The sequence below is a fragment of the Saccopteryx leptura genome, chromosome 10 (assembly GCF_036850995.1).
Source record: "Saccopteryx leptura isolate mSacLep1 chromosome 10, mSacLep1_pri_phased_curated, whole genome shotgun sequence".
In the NCBI taxonomy this organism is placed as follows: Eukaryota; Metazoa; Chordata; class Mammalia; order Chiroptera; family Emballonuridae; genus Saccopteryx; species Saccopteryx leptura.
In genome coordinates, this window is record NC_089512.1 from 4262023 (window position 1) to 4287480 (window position 25458).

The 25458-nt window shown below is 59.0% G+C and overlaps 1 protein-coding gene across 1 annotated transcript in view; it reads left to right on the forward strand.

The window, feature by feature from the left end:
• Nucleotides 1-25458, forward strand: part of ITPR1 (inositol 1,4,5-trisphosphate receptor type 1) — a 307579-nt gene that overhangs the window by 133247 nt on the left and 148874 nt on the right. Inside the window, exons 14-28 of the mRNA XM_066351689.1 lie at nt 252-351; nt 1694-1854; nt 2282-2423; nt 4993-5151; nt 8456-8628; nt 10295-10414; nt 11263-11457; nt 15290-15541; nt 16076-16217; nt 16991-17144; nt 19976-20163; nt 21532-21605; nt 23965-24130; nt 24238-24408; nt 24896-24961. Coding sequence (XP_066207786.1) covers nt 252-351; nt 1694-1854; nt 2282-2423; nt 4993-5151; nt 8456-8628; nt 10295-10414; nt 11263-11457; nt 15290-15541; nt 16076-16217; nt 16991-17144; nt 19976-20163; nt 21532-21605; nt 23965-24130; nt 24238-24408; nt 24896-24961 — 2263 coding nt within the window. The remainder of the gene's footprint in view (nt 1-251; nt 352-1693; nt 1855-2281; nt 2424-4992; nt 5152-8455; nt 8629-10294; nt 10415-11262; nt 11458-15289; nt 15542-16075; nt 16218-16990; nt 17145-19975; nt 20164-21531; nt 21606-23964; nt 24131-24237; nt 24409-24895; nt 24962-25458) is intronic.

Genomic DNA, 25458 nt, shown 5'->3' on the forward strand with positions numbered 1-25458 from the left:
CGCAGAAGGGCAGCCTGTCATGGCACCGTTAGAGTTGTTACCAATGACTTGCTGTCGAAAGCACAGCAGAATGTATCTCGGACACGAGCCGTCGGCTCTGAAGTTTATACCATACAGTGTTTGTAACAGAAAACCATTTTCTATCCTTTTTTTTTTTTGAATTTTTTATGTTGATAGGATAAATTCTCGGCCGGTGGCTGTAGAATGAGAGCCTCAACATCCCTCTCCCTCATTCCTTCTTCCCTCTCCAGGAACTCCTACGTCCGGCTGCGGCACCTGTGCACTAACACCTGGGTTCACAGCACCAACATCCCCATCGACAAGGAGGAAGAGAAGCCTGTGATGTTGAAAGTGAGCCGCCTGCCCCCCAGCCCCCCTCCCTGAGCAGAGCCCCGGGCTGCCCCCCCAGCCCCCCTCCCTGAGCGGAGCCCCGGGCCGCCTGCCCCCCCCAGCCCCCCTCCCTGAGCAGAGCCCCGGGCTGCCCCCCCAGCCCCCCTCCCTGAGCAGAGCCCCGGGCCACCTGCCCCCCAGCCCCCCTCCCTGAGCAGAGCCCTGGGCTCCCCCCCCCAGCCCCCCTCCCTGAGCAGAGCCCCGGGCTGCCCCCCCAGCCCCCCTCCCTGAGCAGAGCCCCGGGCCGCCTGCCCCCCCCAGCCCACCTCCCTGAGCGGAGCCCCGGGCCGCCTGCCCTCCCAGCTCCCCTCCCTGAGCAGAGCCCCGGGCTGCCCCCCCAGCCCCCCTCCCTGAGCGGAGCCCCGGGCCGCCTGCCCCCCCCAGCCCCCCTCCCTGAGCAGAGCCCCGGGCCCCGGGCCGCCTGCCCTCCCAGCTCCCCTCCCTGAGCAGAGCCCCGGGCTGCCCCCCCAGCCCCCTCCCTGAGCGGAGCCCCGGGCCGCCTGCCCCCCCCAGCCCCCCTCCCTGAGCAGAGCCCCGGGCCACCTGCCCCCCAGCCCCCCTCCCTGAGCAGAGCCCCGGGCCCCAGGCCGCCTGCCCCCCCAGCCCCCTCCCTGAGCAGAGCCCCGGGCTGCCCCCCCAGCCCCCCTCCCTGAGCAGAGCCCCGGGCCCCGGGCTGTCTGAGGGCTTCATCTCTCTGTGCTCACCCGTGCGGGTTGGTTTCTTGTGCGTTCTCCTGACCTCTTTACTTTCTCTTCCTGAAGCCCACCTCCCCTCCCCCACCCCTTTTCCAGGGTCACGGAGCATAAATATACAGACATCGGGGTGTTCCTCTTAAAAAATAGAGTGATACCCTCACTTTTATTTTTGGGTGATGGAGATGTCGTTGGGGTTTTTCCTTCTGCTCTTGTGAACGTTTTCAGGTGTAGGGAGGAGCTGGGCGGTTGGCAAAGAGCCCCTCCTTACGGTCCGGTGACCGAGGGGAAGAAGGGCCGTCGTGCACGCTCGCGTTTTCCCGTGTGTCTGTACACGTGTGCGGGGTCACGTGTTGCACGCGCTCCCGGTCGCAAACGGAGCTGCCGTGTGCGATGCTGCCCCAGCCCCCGCCTCGCTGTCCCCACGGCCCCGGTCCCCGGGGGGAGCAGCAGTTAACAAGCGGGGGCGCTTTGTCCCAGCCGTTCCCCGTCCGGCTGGTTTTCTCTGCGAGGTGGCCAGCGCCCAGCCACGCGGACTGCCCAGGGTCCCGTCGACCCCGTGCGCTGTCCCCCCCCAGACCCCCGCCCACAGAGCCCGTCCTGCGTTTCAGATCGGCACCTCGCCCGTGAAGGAGGACAAGGAAGCATTCGCCATCGTGCCCGTGTCCCCCGCAGAGGTCCGCGACCTGGACTTCGCCAACGACGCCAGCAAGGTGCTGGGCTCCATCGCCGGGAAGCTGGAGAAGGGCACCATCACGCAGAACGAGCGGAGGTGAGGGCGGTACTGTGGGCACCGCGGGCACCGCGGGCCGTGCAGAGAGCGAGAACACAGAACGGCCAGTGCGAGGGGGGCGGGTCTTACCCTTTATGGGGACTTCCTTTGCCTTCACCGTCTGGACGGTTTCCGGGGCTGTCATGTCCTGTCTGTCTCTGGAAGACCCTGCGAACTGTCAGGGCTGCGGGTCCTCTGAGCTGACGCAGGGCGGGTGTCTGTGCAGGGGATGCTCCTGCTCTGGGCACTGATGTGTCACCTGCATTCCACTCTGATTGGTCACCCGCCGCGTTGTCAGTCTGGGGGAAATTGGAAAGAAGGGGTCTGCGCTTGTTTAACCGGTTCCCTTGGGCGAGCTTCCCGCCGGGGGGACCTCGAACCCTTCCGTCTCTAACGGCCTCTTTGCCCGTCCCCCCCCCCCCCCAAGGTCAGTCACCAAGCTGCTCGAAGACCTGGTGTACTTCGTCACCGGCGGGACCAGCTCCGGCCAGGACGTGCTGGAGGTGGTCTTCTCCAAGCCCAACCGGGAGCGGCAGAAGCTGATGAGGGAGCAGAATATTCTCAAGCAGGTGAGACGTGGCCGGCGGGGCCGGCCGGCCGAGAAGCCCGGGGGCGTCACGGGTCCCAGGGGGACGTCGGTGATTCCACCCGGGGAACTTGATCAGTGACTTGTCTAAAAGAAAAAAAAAGAGAGAGAGAGAGAGAGACGTTCTCTTTCAGAAGAGTTTTCAGCTCCCAGCGGGGTGAGTGAGAGGTGCGGGTTTGCAGGTGCGCCCCGTACCCCGACACAGGCGCACCCGGCCCTGCCCACGGCCAGCGCCCCCCCGCCCCGCCTGTGTGGGACGTGGGTCACGTACGATGGACGGACCTGCCCGAGCCGCCTCCTCCCTCAGCTCGCGTACAGCTCCCTCGGGGTGTCGTGTGCGTGGGTTTGGACAGACATGCGAGGACCGGTGTCCACTGTCACAGCATCACACGGAGTGGCCTCGCTGCCCGGAACGTCCTCTGTGCGCCCCCTGTCCGTCCCTCCCCTCCCCCCAGCCCCCGACAGCCACGCACCCCGTCAACCATCTCGGAGTGTGGCTTCCCCAGAGTGTCACGGAGTCGGGCTCCCGCGGCACGTCGGCTGTCCAGACGGGCCTCCGTCACTTCCTCCGCGCGCCCCAGCCGTCCCCCCGCCCCCCAGCTGTCCCCCAGCCGTCCCCCCGCCCCCCAGCCGTCCCCCAGACATCCCCCAGCCGTCCCCCCGCACCCTAGCTGTCCCCCAGACGTCCCCCAGCCGTCCCCCTGCCCCCCAGCCATCCCCCAGACGTCCCCCAGCCGTCCCCCCGCACCCCAGCCGTCCCCCAGACGTCCCCCCGCCCCCCAGCCGTCCCCCAGACGTCCCCCAGCCGTCCCCCCGCACCCCAGCCGTCCCCCAGACGTCCCCCAGACATCCCCCAGACTTCCCCTAGCTGTCCCCCGCCCGCCCCAGACGTCCCCCGCGTACCCCAGCCGTCCCCCGCGTCTTCTCATGGCTCGACAGCTCGGTTCAATCAAAACCACGCTTGTGGAGCATTCTCTGGGCAGGAACTCCAGCGGGTAACCTCGTTTTCCTCAGGAGCAGTATCAGAGCTCTGGGCTGCGTCCTTAAGGGTGTTTTTCACGTGTCTGGGAGGTTTTGGAGTAAGGGTCAGCTCAGACCCTGCAGGGCACTGGACCCCGGCCTCTGAAGGAGCCAGGGACAAGAGATGGAAGAAAGAGGCCAGCAACTCCAGAGTTAAACAGAGAGTTTCTTCAGGGAACTTAGGGACAGGAGCGCTCAGAAAGGTGGCACTCTGCCTCCGAAAGGGGACGGGGCTCAATGTCCCCCGCCTCCGGGAACACAGGTGGCCTATAGCCAGGTGGCACGTGCTTGTTAAGAGCTGTGTATTGTTAAGGCAGTGAACCACTGAGTTGGCCTGTCTGGCTGTCTGAGAACAGTTCTTTCAGCTGCTCTAAGCTCACCTCTCTCTCAGGAGGAGCTGGCGGTCACTGAGCAACTTGCTTCTTAAGATGGCGTCGGTCACGTCAAGCACTAGAAACCATTTTGCCTCAGAGGACCCCTACAAGTCTCCACAAACCCTGACTGTAAAGAATGAGTAGTGGCTTGCAGGCAAGATAGATAGATAGATAGATGATAGATAGGTTAGATAGATAGATGATAGATAGATTAGATAGATAGATGATAGATAGATAGATAGATGATAGATAGATAGATTAGATAGATAGATGATAGATAGATAGATAGATAGATAGATGATTGATAGATAGATAGATAGATGATAGTATTTTCTGGTATAAATTTAGGTAAACTGGTGTGAAGTTAAATCTGGGCCGGAACACGTGTGCAGACGTGTGGACCGGGTCATTCTCGGAAGCGGTGGGGGACTGGGTGTGAGTTTGGCTTGGAGATTGCTGACCACTGAAGCCAAAAGGAAAACATGTTAGTTGTAAGCCCCACGGTTTCCGTTGGGACTTGGGAAGGGAGAAGCCTTTCTCCTTGTCAGCCCAGGAGAGGCAACACTCATTAACACCCCGTCATGTTTCAACAAGGAGTTCCAGGCCAAGAATAAATGAGGCCCAGCTGGTTCACGTAGTGACTCCCCGATCGGACGCTGGCCGAACGCCCTCGCTCATTCCACCACGGCTGTTTCGGGAGGGGCCGGCGTGGTCCGATTCAGTGCCCCGGGTCCTCCCCGCACACTGCTCTTACGCGGCTGACAATTGTCACCTGCTTTTATCCTTACGACACCCGTGTGAGCTAGACGTTCCTCTTGTCTCTCACTGATGAGAACACCAAAGCTTCCCCTGACCGTGCTCTGTGCTGCTGGGCGGGAGTAAGGGTGTGCGAGCCCAGCCTAGAACCCCCTGATCCCAGGGTCTGTAGTCGTCACCACTGCACCTCCCGGGGCTCCAGGACCATGGGGTGCAGGTGGACGGGACGCAGCGGGCACCCGGCCCCGGGGACCGGGGAGAAGGCGGTTCTCAGGTTGCTGCTGCGTCTGGACAGAGAGACGTCCCGGTGTCGCCCGCCAGCCTTGAGGGTGTCTGTTAGCTCCAGACGGAGGGTGCGCCATGGGACACGGGGCGGTGACCGTGGCGACTGTGTCCACACAGATCTTCAAGCTGCTGCAGGCCCCGTTCACCGACTGCGGCGACGGCCCCATGCTGCGGCTGGAGGAGCTCGGTGACCAGCGGCACGCCCCCTTCCGGCACATCTGCCGCCTCTGCTACCGGGTCCTGCGGCACTCGCAGCAAGACTACAGGAAGAACCAGGTGGGCCTGGGGCTCGGCGGGCAGCGGTGGGGGGGCGCACCCTCCCCGGAGGTCAGACACTTTCCTCGTGGCCTTGAAGTGTCCCACGTGCGCTTGTGTAATGGCTGGGACGTGGCTCCTTGCTCAGCTGGCTCTTAGAAAGGAAGGAGAGTTCCTGCCAGCCCGGAAGGCGGAGCCCAGAGTCCCCAGGAGGGAACCCGGGAAGCCCCCTCGAGGCCCCCCAGGAGGGAACCCGGGAAGCCCCCTCGAGGCCCCCCAGGAGGGAACCCCGGGAAGCCCCCTCGAGGCCCCCCAGGAGGGAACCCGGGAAGCCCCCTCGAGGCCCCCCAGGAGGGAATCCGGGAAGCCCCCTCGAGGCCCCCCGGCAGCCAGAGTTCCTTTGCTGACGGCGGTGGTAACGTGCCTGGTAGTTTTCACCGCGTGTTCCCTTAAGGCTTAGGGACGCGATTCCGTGGGTGTGTACTGAAGACGGAGCGGAAGCTTCTCTCTCGGAAGCGTCTGTCCCTGTCCCCTCCAGACCCGCCCCTGACTCTCGTTGCTGTGGTGCTGGCGCGAGCGTCACGTCGTTCTGAGTCGTTCTCCGTGTCGTGACTTTGTATGGAAACCGTTCTCCCCGTGATGTAAATGTGCGAACCTCTCTGTGGGGCTTCCGCACAACTTGAGGTTCAAGGGAACCCCGGATCTCTGTCATCCCAGTTAGCGGTTCTCAGGGGGAACTAATTTTGTTCCTCAGGGGACACCGGGCATTGTCTGGAGACTTCTGAGTGTCACCGTGTGGGAGTGCTGCTGGTGTCCAGTGGATCGCGGTGTGCTGTTTGTTAATCATTCAGGAATGGTCAGGACACCCCCTACGAGAACCAGTTATCTGACCAAGAAAGTCAGTGGGGCTGAGGTTGAGACACCCTGTGCTACACAAAGCACAGTTGTCCCCTCACCCGTGGGGACACGTCCCAAGACCCCCAGGGGATGCCCGACACCACAGGTAGTACCAAACCCTGTATGTGCTGTTATTTCCTATAATATAGCTACCTGTGGTGAAGTTTAATTTCCAAGTCAGGCCTGGCCAGAGATGAACAGTGACAGCAGTAATAATAAAACAGTGACAACGGCATCTCTAGTAAAAGTTACGTGAACACGGTGGTCTCGCTCTGATGCCAGTCTGGTTCCCGAGATGGCCGTGAGTGACTTTCGGGCGGGGAGCACACACGGGCGTGGGGACGCAGGACAGGGAGGAGTCACGATCAGGTGGGGCGAGTGGGGCAGCGCAGGATTTCAGCGCGCTGCTAGGAACGGCTCGCAGTTTAAAGCTTACGGGCTGATTCTTTCTGAAACTTTCCACTTAATATTTTTGGACCGTGGTTGACCGTGGGCAAGGGAAGCTGTGGAAAGTGGAATCGCAGATGGGGGGACATGGTACAGCGGGACACAGCTTTGACGACTTTGATTCTAATCCCCGTGTCGTGTTACAGTAAGAGGCCTTTTGTCATTAAGCTTTCGAGAGCCCTGTTTCTGGCCTTTAAAATTGAAAGTTCACATTCTTTTTGTTTTGTCATCCTGAAGATGATGTTGACCTTAAGCAAAGCTCCAGAGCATTAGTTACAGCCTCGTTAGCGAGGACGTCTAAACGAACATTAGCTACGGCCTCGTCAGCAAGGATGTCTAAATGAGCGTTAGCTACGGCCTCGTTAGTGAGGATGTCTAAACCAGCATTAGCTACGGCCTCGTCAGCGAGGACGTCTAAACCAGCGTTAGCTACGGCCTCGTCAGCAAGGACGTCTAAACCAGCGTTAGCTACATCCTCATTAGTGGGGACGTCTAAACCAGCGTTAGCTACGGCCTCGTCAGTGAGGATGTCTAAATGAGCGTTAGCTACATCCTCGTTAGTGAGGATGTCTAAACCAGCGTTAGCTACGGCCTCGTCAGTGAGGACGTCTAAACCAGCGTTAGCTACATCCTCGTTAGTGAGGACGTCTAAACCAGCGTTAGCTACATCCTCGTTAGTGAGGATGTCTAAACCAGCGTTAGCTACGGCCTCGTCAGTGAGGACGTTTAAACCAGCGTTAGCTACATCCTCATTAGTGGGGACGTCTAAACCAGCGTTAGCTACGGCCTCGTCAGCGAGGACGTCTAAACCAGTGTTAGCTACATCCTCGTTAGTGAGGATGTCTAAACCAGCGTTAGCTACGGCCTCGTCAGCGAGGACGTCTAAACCAGCGTTAGCTACGGCCTCGTCAGCGAGGATGTCTAAACCCGCGATTTGGCAGCTGCCGTTGTCTGAACGCAGAGCACGGTGGACAGAGAATGCTGTGTTGGTCGGCCTGGACAGGTTGCCCGGGCGCTGTGGGTGCTCAGGGCACCGAGCGTTGCCACCACACCCACGCAGTGCCAGGGAGATCTGGTCTGTTCCGTCATCTGTCTTCCCACGAGGACGCCACAGAGCTGTCGTGCCTTCCCGGGCGTTGTCCTTGTCCGCGGGGGCCTTACCCGTCCCCTTGGCTGCGTCAGTGACGCCTGTGCCTGGTTTGTTTGTGGACCGTGTGCCGGATGGGGCGGTAAGACGTCCCCTAGGCTGACGATTCCCGCACCTGCGTCCGTACTGAGCGTGGGCTAAAAAGCGGCCCCTGTCCACGTGTTCATCCTGAGCACTTTCCAGAATTTTGAAATGAATGAAACATAAAGTGGGGGGGGGGGGGAGGGAGGCCCCCTGAACGCTGAGCGAGCGTGTCATCTCTCTGGGGCTCAGGGAGATACGTTTGAACAGAAACCCATATTCATAGCAGGTTCCTTTGAGTTGGCAAATATTTCTGTGGACTGGTATGTCCGATCCCCAAAGAGAGAGAGTCGTGTTCCTTATTGACTTTAGAAATGTGTCTTACCGCCCCCCCGTAAGAGAAGAGAACAAAATGGGGTGTCTGTCCTGAAAACCCCGGCGCCTCCAGCAGCACAGAGCCCGTGAGATGCAGCTAGATCCTCGTGAACTAGGAATAAATCCAGAGCCGAAAGACAGCTTTTTTTGACCTTTTAGAAAAATAAATCCTGACATTAAAATGTATGTTGTGCGCTACTTAATAAAAGGCCCATGGGCAAACACAGGCCGTTTTGGTGGATTACTTTCGTGGGGCAGGTGGAGTGGAACAGGCCAGGCAGAGCCCGTGAGCAGCGGCCACCCTGGGGACCGCTGCATTGAGGGACGGCGTCCCCGGCGACACCCCTCAGGGGCGGGCCTTCCTGCCCGGGCGCCGCCCGGCTCATTTCCAGTATACCACCTGTGCCCACGCTGACCTCCCCTCTCTTCCCCCCCAAGGAGTACATAGCCAAGCAGTTTGGCTTCATGCAGAAGCAGATCGGCTACGACGTGCTGGCGGAAGACACCATCACTGCCCTGCTGCACAACAACCGGAAGCTGCTGGAGAAGCACATCACCGCGGCGGAGATCGACACCTTCGTCAGCCTGGTGCGGAAGAACCGGGAGCCCAGGTGAGATGGCGGCCGGGGCGGGGGGACCCTCGGCGCGGGCGTCTCTGCCGGAGGTACGGACACGGGCGTGATCGGGGCACTTTTCCTGGGGTCCCTTTGTTTGGGGCACACAGGGGTCCCTTTGTTCGGGGCACACAGGGGTCCCTTTGTTCGGGGCACACAGGTATTGACCGGGCAGGTGCTCAGAGGGTCCCGGGTGAGTCTTGGAAAGAACTCATGGAATGAGACCTGGGCCGGTCCTGGCTCTGATGTCCGGCAGCTGAGTGACCTCAGCTTGCCTCTGAGCTTGGATTCCCCGCCCTGCCGGCTGAGTCTCTGTGAAAATGCAGTGAGGATGATGCATGATGACGAGTGGGGCACTGAGCAGGTGCACAGTAACAATAGTCACTTCTTGGCACCCCCGACTGTCAGTGAGAGCACCCTCCCCAACTCGCATCCTGGGGAGTCTTCTGCAAACGTAGCTGTTGCCTAGTGTGTTTAGTATACATTGTTGTACATACATCCCTCCCTCTCCCGTCTCTCTCTGTCTAGTGGCCACCGGGCATGTGTTCTATGCCTGGTTTTGTCTCTTACCTTTTAGCTTGATACAGTGTGTCTATTTTTCTGTTTCATTTAAACGTTTGGGACATTGTATTACTGTGTAATATTCCAGAGGCAACATTTGTTTGAAATTGAAATTATTAAAGCCTTCGTTCTAAGAAAAAGGTCACAGTCCCTTCAGACCACGGGAGGGGACGTCGACCTCAGCCGGCGGCCCTGTCCCCCCCCCTCTCCCTCACCTGGCCCCTGGACCAGCGGGTGGAGAATTCAGAGGTTGCTTGGCAGCCCGAACAACACAAATTACTGAGTATGTGTTGTCTTGCCCTGTCCTGGTTCTCATAAGGCTGAGCGCCTTCCCCGAGCCAGAGAATCCAGAGTGATTTTTTTTTTGACACTAAAAGATATGATAGTACGTAGAATTCCTTCACTTCTCTCATCCCACTGATCCCCCCTCCCCACTCTTTCCCCTCTCCTCCTTCAGACTCCCACCACTCCAGCGAGGTGTGAAATAGCGCGCAATGCGGGTGTCACACACACACACACACACACACACACACACACACACGTGCACACGCACGCACACAGACTCCTGCAGAGCTGAGCGTGTTGGGAAAAGGACTAGTCCCGCCCACCAGAGTCCCACTTCGTGGAGCATTCATTCTCGCGTGTCAGGGAGGGAGCCAGGCGCTCACTGGACGTGAATTATCCCCATTCATCCTCTGTCCTCCGGACAGCCCTCTGCGGCTCCATGTTACGCTTTCCTGGGGGTGGGACAACCGAGGCCCAGGGCGGAGAAGCGGTGTCCCCTCATCGCGGTCACGACTCTGAGGACAGAGCAGATAAGCGTCACACTGGGGTGGCAGCTCGCTCGGGGGGCCGGGCATCAATCAGAGCCTCGCCCCCCCACCACCGTGGGCACCCCTTCTCCTTCCTTCCTTTTTCTCTCTGACCGGGTTTCTGGTGGTGCCATCGACGCAGGTTCCAAACCCTAACCTGTCTGTCATCACTTCTTCTGTTAAAGGCACGTGGACCTGTCCCCCGTGAGGAAGAGTCAGGCTCCGAGAGCCAGACCTCCCCTCTGTCCGCGTGTAGGACACATTTCCGTTCCGTTTTCCTTTCCCGGTAGGTTCTTGGATTACCTGTCTGACCTCTGCGTGTCCATGAACAAATCGATCCCGGTGACCCAGGAGCTGATCTGCAAAGCTGTGCTGAACCCAGCCAACGGCGACATCCTGATTGAGACCAAGTGAGTGGGGGGAGAGGGGGGTCAGGTGAAGAGGGGGGAGGGGTTCTGACAGAAGGCCTGTGGCTCAGTGGGGTCTGTGCCTGTGAGGAAGAAAACCTGACCCCTCGGGTTCTTCAGACTCGGGCTGAAGTCGGACCAGCCCACGTTTGAGCTTCGTGGTGCTATGGGCCCAGGGCGGGGCGGGTTCAGCTCGCCCGGGCGTGGTCTCCTCGGCACACGGCCCCACCTCACGTTACCTACCGGGTTCAGCTCGCCCGGGCGTGGTCTCCTCGGCACACGGCCCCACCTCACGTTACCTACCGGGTTCAGCTCGCCCGGGCGTGGTCTCCTCGGCACACGGCCCCACCTCACGTTACCTACCGGGTTCAGCTCGCCCGGGCCTGGTCTCCTCGGCACACGGCCCCACCTCACGTTATCTACCGGGTACAGTGAGCGAGCTCACCTGGGGGCGATGGCACACGCCTGGTTCCATTCTAAGAGCCTTAAGGTCTCTAAGGACGTCGTCAATTTTAGGTTTTAAAGTACGTAATAATTCAGTGTTGATATAAGTCAATGTTGGAAGAAGGCTTTTAAATGATCGCTGTTCAAAAGTATTCACCGGCCCAGAAAAGTTTTGGTTAATGTCCGTGAGATGAACTAAAGGGGTCCAGGCACCGCCAGGCCACCTGGTTGCGAACCACTGAGGTAAAGCCGATGAAGAAGCCGAGGCCTGTGTGGTCCCACCAGTGAGAGAAGCAGAGGGCTCTCTGTGTGTCTGTGCCACCGCACGGGAAGCTCAGTGTCAAGGCCCTGCTCTCGCTGATCAGAGACGAGCGGGGGTTTCAACACCAGTGTGCTTTCTCCCGCAGGCTGGTCCTGTCTCGCTTCGAGTTTGAGGGGGTTTCCTCGGGGGAGAACGCCCTGGAGGCCGGGGAGGACGAGGAGGAGGTGTGGCTGTTCTGGAGGGACAGCGGCAAGGAGGTCCGCAGCAAGAGTGTCCGGGAGCTGGCGCAGGACGCCAAGGAGGGGCAGAAGGAAGACCGTGACGTGCTCAGCTACTACCGGTGAGCGCACGGGCGGGGCGCCCCGGACGGTGGCGCGGGGTGTGTGTGGCTTGTTTGGGGTGACTCCAAGGAATCGCGAGGTGCCCTCCGACCATCCAGCGAAGGGACAGAGGCGTGTGGAGAAGTTAGTGTGAGAGTTCAGTAGCACTCGGCGGTCAGTTGATGTCTGGGTGTGGCCGGGTCAGAGGAGGTGGACGCTGGCATCAGCCCAGGTGCAGAGAGGACGTCCTCAAACAGCCTGGCACTCACATGTGGTGGCAAGGAGTCATACTGCCTGGGTGCAAGTCCTGACCTCTCTATGTGCTACTGTTTAGACTAAGTCTTAGGTCACGTTCCAGGGCTCTCGAGACCCCCATTCCTGTATCTGTGGAGTGATGACCAGTAGTGCTAACCTCATAGAACTTCCGCAGACAGAGCTGGGTGGGAACTGTGTGTGTGTGAACACATTGTATCTGTCTCTATGGCGCAGCACTCTGTGTGTGTGTGTGTGTGTGTACACACATTGTATCTGTCTATGGCACAGCACTCTGTGTGTGTGTGTGTGTGTGTACACATTGTATCTGTCTCTATGACACAGCACTCTGTGTGTGTGTGTGTGTGTGTGTGTGTACACATTGTATCTGTCTATGGCGTAGCACTCTGTGTGTGTGTGTGTGTGTACACATTGTATCTGTCTCTATGGCACTGCACTCCTGTGTGTGTGTGTGTACACATTGTATCTGTCTATGGCGTAGCACTCCTGTGTGTGTGTGTGTGTGTGTGTACACATTGTATCTGTCTATGGTGCAGCACTCTGTGTGTGTGTGTGTGTGTACACATTGTATCTGTCTATGGTGCAGCACTCTGTGTGTGTGTGTGTGTACACATTGTACATTGTATCTGTCTCTATGGTGCAGCACTCGTGTGTGTGTGTGTGTGTGTGTGTGTGTACACATTGTATCGTGCAGCATTCGTGTGTGTGTGTGTGTGTGTGTGTGTACGTACGTGTGTACACATTGTATCTGTCTCTATGGCGCAGCACTCTGTACGTGTGTACACATTGTGTCTGTCTCTATGGCGCAGCACTCTGTACGTGTGTACACATTGTATCTGTCTCTGTAGCCCCATGTCTATTTCTGTGTCTGTCTACACAGACGTTAACGAGAACACGAGAGTGTGCATTAGTACTCAGTGCCTTCTCAACACCATAGGGTTGTCTCAGAGCCGTAGCTCCCTTCTCCGACAGTGGGGAACCTGGCCGGCATCGTCCCGGTCTGTTCACCTGTCTGCTCAGTGTCCACCTCTGTCCGTCACCCTCTCCGTCCCGGTGTCCCCTCGGCCCCAGCTCTCGGGCCTGCTGGCCCTGCTGCCTCCAGTGACGGGAATGGAAAGGAAGAGAAGGGAAGGAAACACAGGAATGCTCGTATAGAGAGGGAAGGAAACACAGGAATGCTCATATAGAGAGGGAAGGAAACACAGGAATGCTCGTATAGAGAGGGAAGGAAGATGGCCCCGGGCTCACAGCATCTGTCTAGAGAAAGAAATAGACCTTCCCCGTGCGGGGCCTTCGTAGCTGCCGGCAGCCTGTGCTCTCTCCGCTTGGGCACGCGGCGTGTCCTTCACACGCTCTGCTTGTGTGTCAGTGCATTTGTACGCCTTCATAAGATATACGCACTGTCTTATCTACGCCTAAAATCCGGTATCAGTGGGAGCCGCCCCCAGGTTCTGCTCTGAGGCCTGCCTTCTCTGTTCAGCATGCGTTGTTTGTGAAGCGGGCCCGTGTTAACGGAGGTGGATCCACCTCTCTAACCTTGACTGCCAGTGCAGTTCCGTTTTATTACCGTGCTCCATTCTCCTCGTCCTCTGATACCGAGGTAGGACACAGTTTGGTGTTTCACATCAGGGACAGCCTCGTTCACGTGTGTGCGTAGACCTGAGAGGTTCCATTCCACAGCGAGGGCGGACGTGTGGGCTGGGAGAGACCGCAGAGGGAACACCTGGCCGGGCAGCCGCAGATTGGGCATCTCGGTGCACACAACCCCCTCCCCCCGCGGTTGTGAACGAGAACTTCCATTTCTCTTCGTCATCGCTGACTCCGAATGTCGAGATGCTTTTCGATTTTGTTCATCTTAACGCGCGTGAGATAGAATCATCCGCGTTTGCCTCTCGCTGGTACCGAGGGAGGCCGGGAACGTTTTCCAAACTCGGGGTCGTTGGTGATAAATAACAGCGTGAAATTCGGGAGCCAGGATTTAACCCCCCCAGAAGCTAACGTCTTCCTCCTTTCACATGAACAAGCCTGCTTGTTATTTTTTTTTTTTTTTTTTTTTTTGTTGTTGTTGTATTTTTCTGAAGCTGGAAACGGGGAGAGACAGTCAGACAGACTCCTGCATGCGCCCGACCGGGATCCACCCGGCACGCCCACCAGGGGCGACACTCTGCCCACCAGGGGGCGATGCTCTGCCCCTCTGGGGCGTCGCTCTGACGTGACCAGAGCCACTTTAGCGCCTGGGGCAGAGGCCAAGGAGCCATCCCCAGCGCCCGGGCCATCTTTGCTCCAATGGAGCCTTGGCTGCGGGAGGGGAAGAGAGAGACAGAGAGGAAGGAGGGGAGGGGTGGAGAAGCGAATGGGCGCTTCTCCTATGTGCCCTGGCCGGAATTGAACCTGGGTCCCCCGCACGCCAGGCTGACGCTCTACCACTGAGCCAACCGGCCAGGGCCCTGCTTGTTCTTTTAACGTGTGACGAGTCTCCTCCGAGAATGGACGGAAGAGGCGCCTCGTCCAGCACGGGAGGTCGGGTGGGGAAGAGAGCCAGAGGCGCTCTGAGGGTCCCTGCCTCCTCTCCCACGGTTGTGACGTGTGGGTAGACATCAAAGAGGATGCTGACATGAGATAAGAGCCTAAAAGTACTGTGAAATTGCCAGTGGGCCTGACCTGGGGCGGCGCGGTGGATAAAGCGTTGACCTGGAACGCTGAGGTTGCCGGTTCGAAACCCCGGGCTTGCCCGGTCAAGGCGCCTACGAGAAGCAACTACTACGAGTTGATGCTTCCTGCCCCCCCCAACACCCTTTCCTCCCCACCCACCTCAAAAATCAATAATTAAAATCTAAAAAGAAAATTTACTAATGAGATTCATACGGGCACCATCATTAGTATTTCCTACTTCAGGGGTCGGGAACCTATGGCTCGTGAGCCAGATGTGGCTCTTTTGATGGCTGCATCTGGCTTGCAGACAAATCTTTAATAAAAAAAAAAATAATAATGTTAAAAATATAAAACATTCTCATGTATTACAATCCATTCATTTCCTACCGCTCATGTTCATGGTTGCAGGTGGCTGGAGCCAATCACAGCTGTCCTCCGGGACAACAGCAGATTTTTATTGGATAATGCGTAGCATACACGGGTCGTTGTATGGCTCTCACGGAATTACATTTTAAAATATGTGGCGTTCATGGCTCTCTCAGCCATAAAGGTTCCCGACGCCTGTCCTAAATGGTCTCTGATCTACTGAATAAAAACACGACAGAGGAAATAGCCATTTCCGGCCCATGTGTCCTCCCCGTCTGTTTGGTGAGTTGAGCGGTCACATCATGACCCCAGGCGAGCAGGTGGGCACAGTGACCGCTGGCCCGGCTTGAGCTGCTCCCTGCTTCTCGTGGCACAGAAGCAGTGTAGGGGTGCCGGCGTGCACGTCCAGAGGGCCCCGTGCACCTGCGGTGCCGGCGTGCACGTCCAGAGGGCCCCGTGCACCTGCGCTGAGCCTGGGCCCTCGGGCCGTCCTGCCGCGGGTCCCGTCCACCCTCGGCCACTGCGGAGCGCGAGGGCTTCACGTCCCTTCCTCGTCTCCAGGTATCAGCTGAACCTCTTCGCCAGGATGTGCCTGGACCGCCAGTACCTGGCCATCAACGAGATCTCCGGCCAGCTGGACGTGGACCTCATTCTGCGCTGCATGTCGGACGAGAACCTCCCCTACGACCTCAGGGCCTCCTTCTGCCGGCTCATGCTGCACATGCACGTGGACCGAGACCCCCAGGAGCAGGTCACCCCCGTCAAATACGCCCGCCTCTGGTCGGAGATCCCGTCCGAGATCGCCATCGACGAGTGAGCCCTCCCCCTCTGTGCCTTGTCCCCGTCCAGACGCCTGTCACCTTAACCCTCACGTTTACGCTGTTCTGTGGGACCGACAGACCCCTGTGGTCAGGTTAGGTCTAGTTAAACCATGGACGACCGGTGACATCATTCTTCTTCTTTTAAACTTAACGGCCGATGGCAAAGGTTGTTTCTACAAGAATGCAAAAGGTGGCACGATTAGATTTTTATATCTCGTTTATCTTTTTTATTCAACAAGTGTTTGTGTCCACTGATGTCAGCAGGAATATACTTCCGTACAGACTAGACAGTCTGCACCCCAGTGGGGAAAGACAGGCGATGACACGCGTGACTGAGACGTGTATCTTGGTGCTGTGTGCTCATGGGGGGAATGAGTACAGACGGGGAGGGAGCTGGGGGACCGGGGTGTTTGCTGGCTTCCGCAGCCGAGCCCCCCACCCCCTCCGTCCCCGCGGAAGGCCTCCCTGGGACGACGGGGCTGACACCTGACCACCTGACGCCCCTCCCTTTCTCCGCCCCTTCCAGCTACGACAGCAGCGGGGCGTCCAAAGATGAGATCAAGGAGCGGTTCGCCCAGACCATGGAGTTCGTGGAGGAGTACTTGAGGGACGTGGTCTGCCAGAGGTTCCCCTTCTCTGACAAGGAGAAGAACAAGCTCACCTTCGAGGTAACCCTCGGGGAGGCAAGCTGTGCGTGTGGCTCTCTGCCGGTCACCCCCCTGCGGGGCAGCCGGGAAACGGCTCGGGGCAGCCAGGAAACAGCTTGGGGGGCGCGGTGGTCTGCATCCCCGGACGATGATTTGGTTGTAAAAAGGAAGGGCTTCCACTCCGTGGTGTGCAGAATACCCGAGCTGACCGACGCCAGTCGCGCCCCTTAACGGTAGTTACGCCATTAGGAGAACCACGCGGAGAGCACCCAGTCACTTAGAACGACAGGAAGGCGGGTGCGCTCTGTGTGTTCTGTTAAACACGACAAGAGAGAGACGGACTGTGTCTGGGACCTGTCACGATCATTGGAAGGACATAGCTCTTAATCACCTTTGAGAGAAAGTCTTTCGATGTGAGCCCCTCTCCTTTTGAGGAGGTGTGTCTGCGAGGACTACGGCCTTGCCTCCTGGGTCCTCGTGGAGGGCTCCCTGGCGTGCTCCCGGCAGCCCCGGGGGAAGCCGTACGGACCCAGTGATGAGATCGGTTGTCCAGTAACTGGTCATCCACGCAGATCAGTGGCTGTGTGGGGTTTAATTTCTTCACATCCCCTTAGGAAACAGAATGAAGTTGGGTCAGACATTGTAAGCAAAGTAGGTCTTCTAAGGAAGGTCGGAAGTGGTCATTGGTCAACTGGTCAGTGTCAAGTGGAGCAGAAGGCTGCAGTTTGTGTAATATCTTCTCTCTCTCTCTTTCTTTCTCTCTCTCTCTCTCTCTCTCTCTCTCTTTACCATAGGTTGTAAATTTGGCTAGGAATCTCATCTACTTTGGCTTCTACAACTTCTCTGACCTTCTACGACTAACCAAAATCCTGCTGGCCATACTGGACTGCGTCCACGTGACGACCATCTTCCCCATCAGCAAGATGACGAAAGGGGAAGAGAACAAAGGTGGGTGTGGAGTGTGGGGTGTGGGGGAGCCAAGGGCAGGGTGCATGTCCACGCCAGGGCGTCCTCCCCGGGGGGGGGGGGGGAGCCAAGCGCGGGGTGCGTGTCCACGCCAGGGCGTCCTCCCCAGGGGGGGGAGCCAAGGGCGGGGTGCGTGTCCACGCCAGGGCGTCCTCCCCGGGGGGGTCCTCTCCTCTCCTGACCCGTCCTGTCTTCCCGACTGTTCACTGTGGACGTTCCAAACGCAACGGCAAGCCGCAGGATGAGTGTGTGGGGCGCCCATAGACCCACGGCTTAGATTCCACGGTGGTTACCAGTTTTAGGCATTTCCTTTATTCTTACATATGTTTCTGTGTATTTTGCGGAACGATTTGAAAGTGACCCAACGGTCTGAGTGCTTAGCTCTTAAAAAGACCTACCCTGTCCTTGGTTTCGATGGCCCGAGGCTCCCGGTCCTGGTGTCCGTATCCAGGCAGTAAAGCTCAGGCTTGTGTCTGGTGTCTATTTCCAGTTTGAATAGGAACGTCTGCTTGGTGGGTTTGTGTTTTTCTCTGTCACGGGTCAGAGCGGGCACATATTAGGGACTCCTGTACGGGTCACGGTGACATGGGTCACTGCACCTACAACAACAGTCGCGTCCCTGTGGGGGCCTGAGCTCAGCCGTTACTTTGCATACATTCTCATCACTGACCCTGTCACTGATCTCCGGTGTGCTCTCGTTCAAGGTGAGGGGACGGGGCCTCACAGGTAATGCCGTGTGCTCACGACCAGGGGCTGCTGGTGGCGGTGCCAGCCCAGTGCCACGTTGACTCCCGTACCCCCGGTCTGTGCACATTGAACCAGGCACATAGTAGATAACCAGTCAGGTCTGGCAGGCGAATACAAAAAAAGGCCCCTTTGGGGATTTCAAACCTCACTTTTTTTCCATTTCTCCCTGAAACTCATGGTTTTGATGGGTATCATTAACCCTCTCAGTTTCCCAGGGTCCTGAGAATGTATCAGGACAGGGACATGTTAAATAACTGTTCCCAAAGAGCTATGTCCCTTGCCAAGTACGTTAGAGTGCTCTGTAGGGACATTGTCAGGACCGAGGTCTGTCCTGGCTCCTCTGGGCAGTCACGTGATGCGGTCCATCCACGGGGTCTGGGAGCTGATGACCCACCCGGGACATTGTCAGGACCGAGGTCTGTCCTGGCCCCTCTGGGCAGTCACGTGATGCGGTCCATCCACGGGGTCTGGGAGCTGATGACCCACCCGGGACGTTGTCAGGACTGACGTCTGTCCTGGCCCCTCTGGGCAGTCACGTGATGTCCATCCACGGGGTCTGGGAGCTGATGACCCACCCGGGACATTGTCAGGACCGAGGTCTGTCCTGGCTCCTCTGGGCAGTCACGTGATGCGGTCCATCCACAGGGTCTGGGAGCTGATGACCCACCCGGGACGTTGTCAGGACTGACTTCTGTCCTGGCCCCTCTGGGCAGTCACGTGATGTCCATCCACGGGGTCTGGGAGCTGATGACCCACCCGGGACATTGTCAGGACCGAGGTCTGTCCTGCCCCTCTGGGCAGTCACGTGATGCGGTCCATCCACGGGGTCAGGGAGCTGATGACCCACCCGGGACGTTGTCAGGACCGAGGTCTGTCCTGGTCCCTCTGGGCAGTCACGTGATGCGGTCCATCCACGGGGTCGGGGAGCTGATGACCCACCCGGGACGTTGTCAGGACTGACGTCTGTCCTGGCCCCTCTGGGAAGTCACGTGATGTCCATCCACGGGGTCTGGGAGCTGATGACCCACCCGGGACATTGTCAGGACCGAGGTCTGTCCTGGTCCCTCTGGGCAGTCACGTGATGCGGTCCATCCACAGGGTCTGGGAGCTGATGACCCACCCGGGACGTTGTCAGGACTGACTTCTGTCCTGGCCCCTCTGGGCAGTCACGTGATGTCCATCCACGGGGTCTGGGAGCTGATGACCCACCCGGGACATTGTCAGGACCGAGGTCTGTCCTGCCCCTCTGGGCAGTCATGTGATGTCCATCCACGGGGTCTGGGAGCTGATGACCCACCCGGGACGTTGTCAGGACTGACGTCTGTCCTGATCCCTCTGGGCAGTCACGTGATGCGGTCCATCCACGGGGTCAGGGAGCTGATGACCCACCCGGGACGTTGTCAGGACCGAGGTCTGTCCTGGTCCCTCTGGGCAGTCACGTGATGCGGTCCATCCACGGGGTCGGGGAGCTGATGACCCACCCGGGACGTTGTCAGGACTGACGTCTGTCCTGGCCCCTCTGGGAAGTCACGTGATGTCCATCCACGGGGTCAGGGAGCTGATGACCCACCCGGGACATTGTCAGGACCGAGGTCTGTCCTGGCTCCTCTGGGCAGTCACGTGATGCGGTCCATCCACGGGGTCTGGGAGCTGATGACCCACCCGGGACATTGTCAGGACCGAGGTCTGTCCTGGCCCCTCTGGGCAGTCACGTGATGCGGTCCATCCACAGGGTCTGGGAGCTGATGACCCACCCGGGACGTTGTCAGGACTGACGTCTGTCCTGGTCCCTCTGGGCAGTCACGTGATGTCCATCCACGGGGTCAGGGAGCTGATGACCCACCCGGGACGTTGTCAGGACTGACGTCTGTCCTGGCCCCTCTGGGAAGTCACGTGATGTCCATCCACGGGGTCTGGGAGCTGATGACCCACCCGGGACATTGTCAGGACTGACGTCTGTCCTGGCCCCTCTGGGCAGTCACGTGATGCGGTCCATCCACGGGGTCTGGGAGCTGATGACCCACCCGGGACGTTGTCAGGACTGACGTCTGTCCTGGTCCCTCTAGGCAGTCACGTGATGCGGTCCATCCATGGGGTCGGAGAGCTGATGACCCAGGTGGTGCTCCGGGGAGGGGGCTTTTTGCCCGTGACCCCCATGGCTGCCGCCCCCGAAGGCAATGTGAAGCAGGCAGAACCCGAGAAGGAGGACATCATGGTCATGGACACCAAGTTGAAGATCATCGAGATACTCCAGGTAACGGCCAGCCAGGGCGGGGGAAGGGTGTGCCCACCGCCTCCCACTTGACGGAGCCCTGAGCTTGCTGGGGGCGGGGGGGGGCAGGGGGGTGCTCAGCTCAGCCTGGGGCCCCTTCTGAGAGCCGACCCTCCTCACCCCTCTCTGGTGGTCACTACCACCCCGGTGTGCCCTTGTCCCTCCCGCTGTGCCGGAACTCCTGCACAACCAGCTTCCACCGTCACCAGCTCCAGGTCTCACGCTCACTGCTCCTCTCGGTTAGCATTCGCTCATGGGCGTGTCCGAGCGTCCTGACTTCCCGGCTTGACCGGTCACAACTCAGCTCAAGGTTTCCATCAACTTGCCAATGCCCGCCTTCCTCCTCCTCCCATCCATCCATCCATCCATCCATCCAACAGCTCTTCACTGAATCTGATTCTTCTAAGGACTTAGAGCCTTAGACATACAGCGTGATTAAAATAGATTAAATTCCACCCTGGCTGGTTGGCTCAGCAATAGAGCGTCGGCCTGGCATGTAGAAGTCCCGGGTGCAATTCCTGGCCAGGGCACACAGGAGAAGCGCCCGTCTGCTTCTCCACCCTCCCCCCCCCCTCCTTCCTCTCTGTCTCTCTCTTCCCCTCCCACAGCCAAGGCTCCATTGGAGCAAAGTTGGCCCCGGGCGCTGAGGATGGCTCTGTGGCCTCTGTCTCCGGTGCTAGAATGGCTCTGGTTGCAAAGGAGCATCACCCCCTGGTGGGCATGCCAGGTGGATCCTGGTTGGGCACATGCGGGAGTCTGTCTGCCTCCCCGCTTCTCACTTTGGAAAAATACCAAAAAAAAAAAAAAATAGATTAAATTCCTACTTCTAAAGAGCTTACCTTTTGGTAGGAGGCAGAGAAACGCTCAGAAACCGTGTTGAGTGTCCATGATGTGTGCTAAGCTATAAAGGAGAGCCAGGACGGGTGGGGAGCCGCTGGGCCCCGGGGGACAGGGATATCGTCGTTTAGGGATGGGTTGTCAGAGGACCCTCTCTAGTGGTCAGAGACCCGGATGGAGGGAGAAGCTGCAGTGTGTGTGTCTAGGAGACAAGTCTCAGAGGCAGAGGTGGAAAGACCCTGTGGTGGGTCCTGCTTGGCGAATTCGGGAACTGGCAGGTGGGGCTCAGGAGGGAATGGGAGAGGATTAACAGGGGCAGAAAAGGGCAGCTCTTTGGGGCAGATTGGCTGTGAAGGTACCCAGAGAAGTGGGCAGGTGTCACGGGTGACTGCTGGGTCAGTGTCATTGATGTGTGTCGGCCATGACGCGGTGGAAACTTGGGGTCTCATCTTGAGAACCACTCAGTATGGGAATCTGAGAACAGTAGGTTGGTGGGTTCCTTCTTTCTTTCAGCAAATGCTTGCTGCCCGCCTGCCACATGAGGGCACTGTGCTGGGTCTCGGTGGTTTGGACAAGGGGTCTATCATGTGAGCCCCCTTGGTCAGGACCAGAGAAGGCTCTACGTGGGGAGCAGGGTCTCAGCTGAACCTTCCAGCTGGGACAGGTTTGCAGTGAGAAGGAAGGAGACATTCTCAGGTGGAAGGAGCAGGTCAGACCAGGGACATCTTGGCACCCAGGTCAGGAAGCACTTCTCCTCGGACCGGGACCTAGAGCGTGTTGAAGGGAAGTTGTCAGGAAGGAGTGTGGAAAGGAGGCGCAGACCACCATCTGGAGAGGTCTGCACCTCAGGCATGAGGACTTGGTTGGCAGTGAGCCTCTGAAGATTTCAAGTGGAGGCGAACCTTAGAATGTGCCATCTGGTCAGCTCGGTTCGTGGTGGCCGCGGCAGGGGGCCGTGAGGACCAGCACAGGTGTAAATGACAGGAGCGACCCCTGAGAAGTGGCGGGGGTGCAGCCAACGGGACTTGGCTGTGGATGAGGCGTGTGTCTGGGCAGGAGGAGTCCGCGATCCCCGGGGTGGGCTGAGGGTGACAGACCCGGGCATGATGACATGTTAGTTCTGCACACAGCTAGGTTTGCACTTGAGTCTCTGAGAAAACACCAAAGGGGATGTCCAGTGGTCAGTAGGAAACATGGCCCTGGAGCTTGGATGACCAGCCAAAGCTGTGTCTCGGTCTGGGAGAGGAGACAGCCCTGGCTGGGCTGGAGTAAGGTCACCAAGAGGACCAGGCAGAGACAAGGAGGGAGTGGGAGGGACGACATCGGTCAGCGTCCCAAACACGGCCAGGCGGTCACCTTTCTTTTTGGCTCCAGTAACAGCCATGGGAAAGGTGACTTTGTGATGGAGTGGAGGTCAGGGGACTCGATAAGGAGTGGAAGCAGAGGGGACCCGAGGGCTTGTGTCCCCATCAGAGGAAATGACCGGAAATGAAGAACAGGAACCAAGCCCGTTTTCAGTAGTAAAAACGTGTTTTCCCCGTTCGTCCCCTTAAGTGAAAAGCAGCCGACTTGACCCTTTCTCAGGGTGAGCTTCCGACACTTGCAGAAGCAGGTCGTGTTCGTGTTTGTGAGGACGGAGTCGGGAGGGAGGGAGGTATTGTTCCAGGTGCCACGTTAATTTCCGGGACGCCACAGCCTCCCCTAGACACCGGGGTGCTGTGCGCGGACTTGCTCTGCCCCCCCCCCGGAAGTCTGTGGTGACCGAGACTTGAAACCTAAGCCAGATACGTGCTCCTGTCCTGTGGGTGGTCCTGAGGCTGGGAGGGACCTCCCACTGGGCTCTCAGAGGGTTCCTCCTTCACTAGACAGAGGAGAGCGTCAGTCCTTGGGTTTCCGTTGCTTACTGCCCTTTGTAGTTCTTAGTACTCAGGTCAGAATGATCCTAGGCTTGGGGGGGGGGGGTGTTGTGCCTACAACAGGGAGGATTTAAGGAAGTTGCCCAAATATACACATGACGATTTTTTAAATTGGAAGAAATAGGGTCAAAAGAGAGTTGAACCTGAGCAAGGTTAGCAAAACCACCTACTTCTGCACCCTTTCCTCCCCATTTACATTCTTCCCCCCTCCCTCCTTCTCCTCCCCCCTCTCCCTCTCCCCTCCCTCTTCCTCCCCCTCTATCTCTTTCCCCCTCCTCCTCCCCCCTCCCCTCCTCCCTCCCCCCTCCCTCTTCCTCCTCCCTCCCCATACCCCTCTCCCTCTCCCCCCGCCTCTTCCTCCCTCCTCCTCTTCCCTCCTCCCCTTCCCCCCTCCTCTCCCTCCCCCACCTCCTCCTCCTCCTTCTTCTTCCCCCCTCCTCCTCCCCCCTCCCCTCCTCCCTCCCCCCTCCCTCTTCCTCCTCCCTCCCCATACCCCTCTCCCTCTCTCCCCCCGCCTCTTCCTCCCTCCTCCTCTTCCCTCCTCCCCTTCCCCCCTCCTCTCTCTCCCCCCGCCTCTTCCTCCCCCCTCCTCTTCCCCCCTCCTCTTTCCCCCTCCCCACCTCCCTCCCCCCTCCCTCCTCCTCCTCCCTCCCCATACCCCTCTCCCTCCCTCTCCCCCCCTCCTCTTCCCCCTTCCTCTTCCCCCCTCCCCTCCTCCTCTCCTCCCCCCTCCTCCTCTGCCTCCTCCTCCCTCCTCCTCTTTCCCCCTCCCTACCTCCCTTCCTCCTCCCTCCTCCTCCTCCCTCCCCATACCCCTCTCCCTCCTCCTCCTCTTCCCTCCTCCTCTTCCCCCCTCCTCCTCCTCCCCCCCACCTCCCCGCTTTGTTAGAAGCACTCAATGAGAGTGGAGTCCCGTGAGGGAGGCAGTGGTGAGACTCCCACGCAGCTGAGGGCTCTGGGCCCTGGGGGCGTGAGAGCCAGGGGGCCTTTGTGGCTCACCTGGCCGTTTCCCTCCCACGCGCTCCTGCAGCGAGGAGAACACCCCGCTGGACCTGGACGACCACGGCGGCAGGACCTTCCTCCGGGTCTTGCTGCACTTGACCATGCACGACTACCCACCCCTGGTGTCCGGGGCTCTGCAGCTCCTCTTCCGGCACTTCAGCCAGAGGCAGGAGGTCCTGCAGGCCTTCAAGCAGGTAGTTCAGGGTGGCCTGCCTGTGTGTGTGTGTGTGTGTGCGTGTGTGTGTGCACACGTGTGCATGGGCGTGTCTGTGTGTGGCACTCACTGCCTGCCTTCCTTCAGGTTCAACTGCTCGTCACCAGTCAGGATGTGGACAACTACAAACAGATCAAACAGGACTTGGACCAGCTGCGGTCCATCGTGGAGAAGTCGGAGCTCTGGGTGTACAAGGGGCAAGGCCCCGACGAGGCCCTGGACGGCGTGTCAGGAGAAAACGAACACAAGAAGACCGAGGTGGGTTAAGTTCGGGTAACGCCCCCAAGGGAGAGGGACGGCGCCCCTTGGAACAAGTGAGCCCCCTCTGGTTTTAGATAAAAATGCAGATGATGGGGTGGGCTTTCCCCTCTCGTGGGTGGGTTCAGCTGGTTAAGTAGCCGGGGAGCAGCAGTCGTTCCAGGACATAAAGTGACAATGGTCTAGCCACTCCTCAAGGGTCACGTTGGACCGTGTGGAGTAGACTTCATGATGGAGGGGACTGGACCAGGTCTCCCTCACATACGCACTTGGGACACAGCCGGGTCTGCAGCTGTGCCCGCCCCCCTCCCCCAGCCTCTCCCCCATCAGTAAGGTGACCTCAGTCAGAGGGGAGTGCGTGGGGCCGGTAAATGATGGGCAGGAGCCCGGCCACTCTCCTGCTCTCTGCTCACGGGCAGTGCTGACCCTGCAGACAGCAGGTCCCCGGGAGTTGTGGAAAAGCACACTCATGTCCACTTTGTCCTAGGAGGGGAATAACCAGCCCCAGAAGCACGAGAGCACAAGCAGCTACAACTACAGGGTGGTCAAGGAGGTGAGTGCGCCCACCTCACCCCCTGCTCCCTCTGCTCTCTGCTCCCTGCTCCCTGCTCCCTGCTCCCTCTGCTCCCTGCTCCCTGCTCCCTGCTCCCTGCTCCCTGCTCCCTGCTCCCTGCTCCCTGCTCCCTGCTCCCTCTGCTCCCTGCTCCCTGCTCCCTGCTCCCTGCTCCCTGCTCCCTGCTCCCTGCTCCCTGCTCCCTCTGCTCCCTGCTCCCTGCTCCCTGCTCCCTGCTCCCTCTGCTCCCTGCTCCCTCTGCTCCCTGCTCCCTGCTCCCTGCTCCCTGCTCCCTGCTCCCTGCTCCCTGCTCCCTGCGGTGGTCAGAGAGGTGAGTGCTCCCGCCCCGCCCCCTACTCCCTGTGGGCTGCGGGTGGTCAGAGAGGTGAGTGTGCCTGTCCCCACTCTGAGGCCTGCACTTTGGGGTTGAAGGTGCACATTATCTCTTCTATTTGTGGGAAGTTTAATAGGAGAAAGTAGACCCATGATGCATGGGT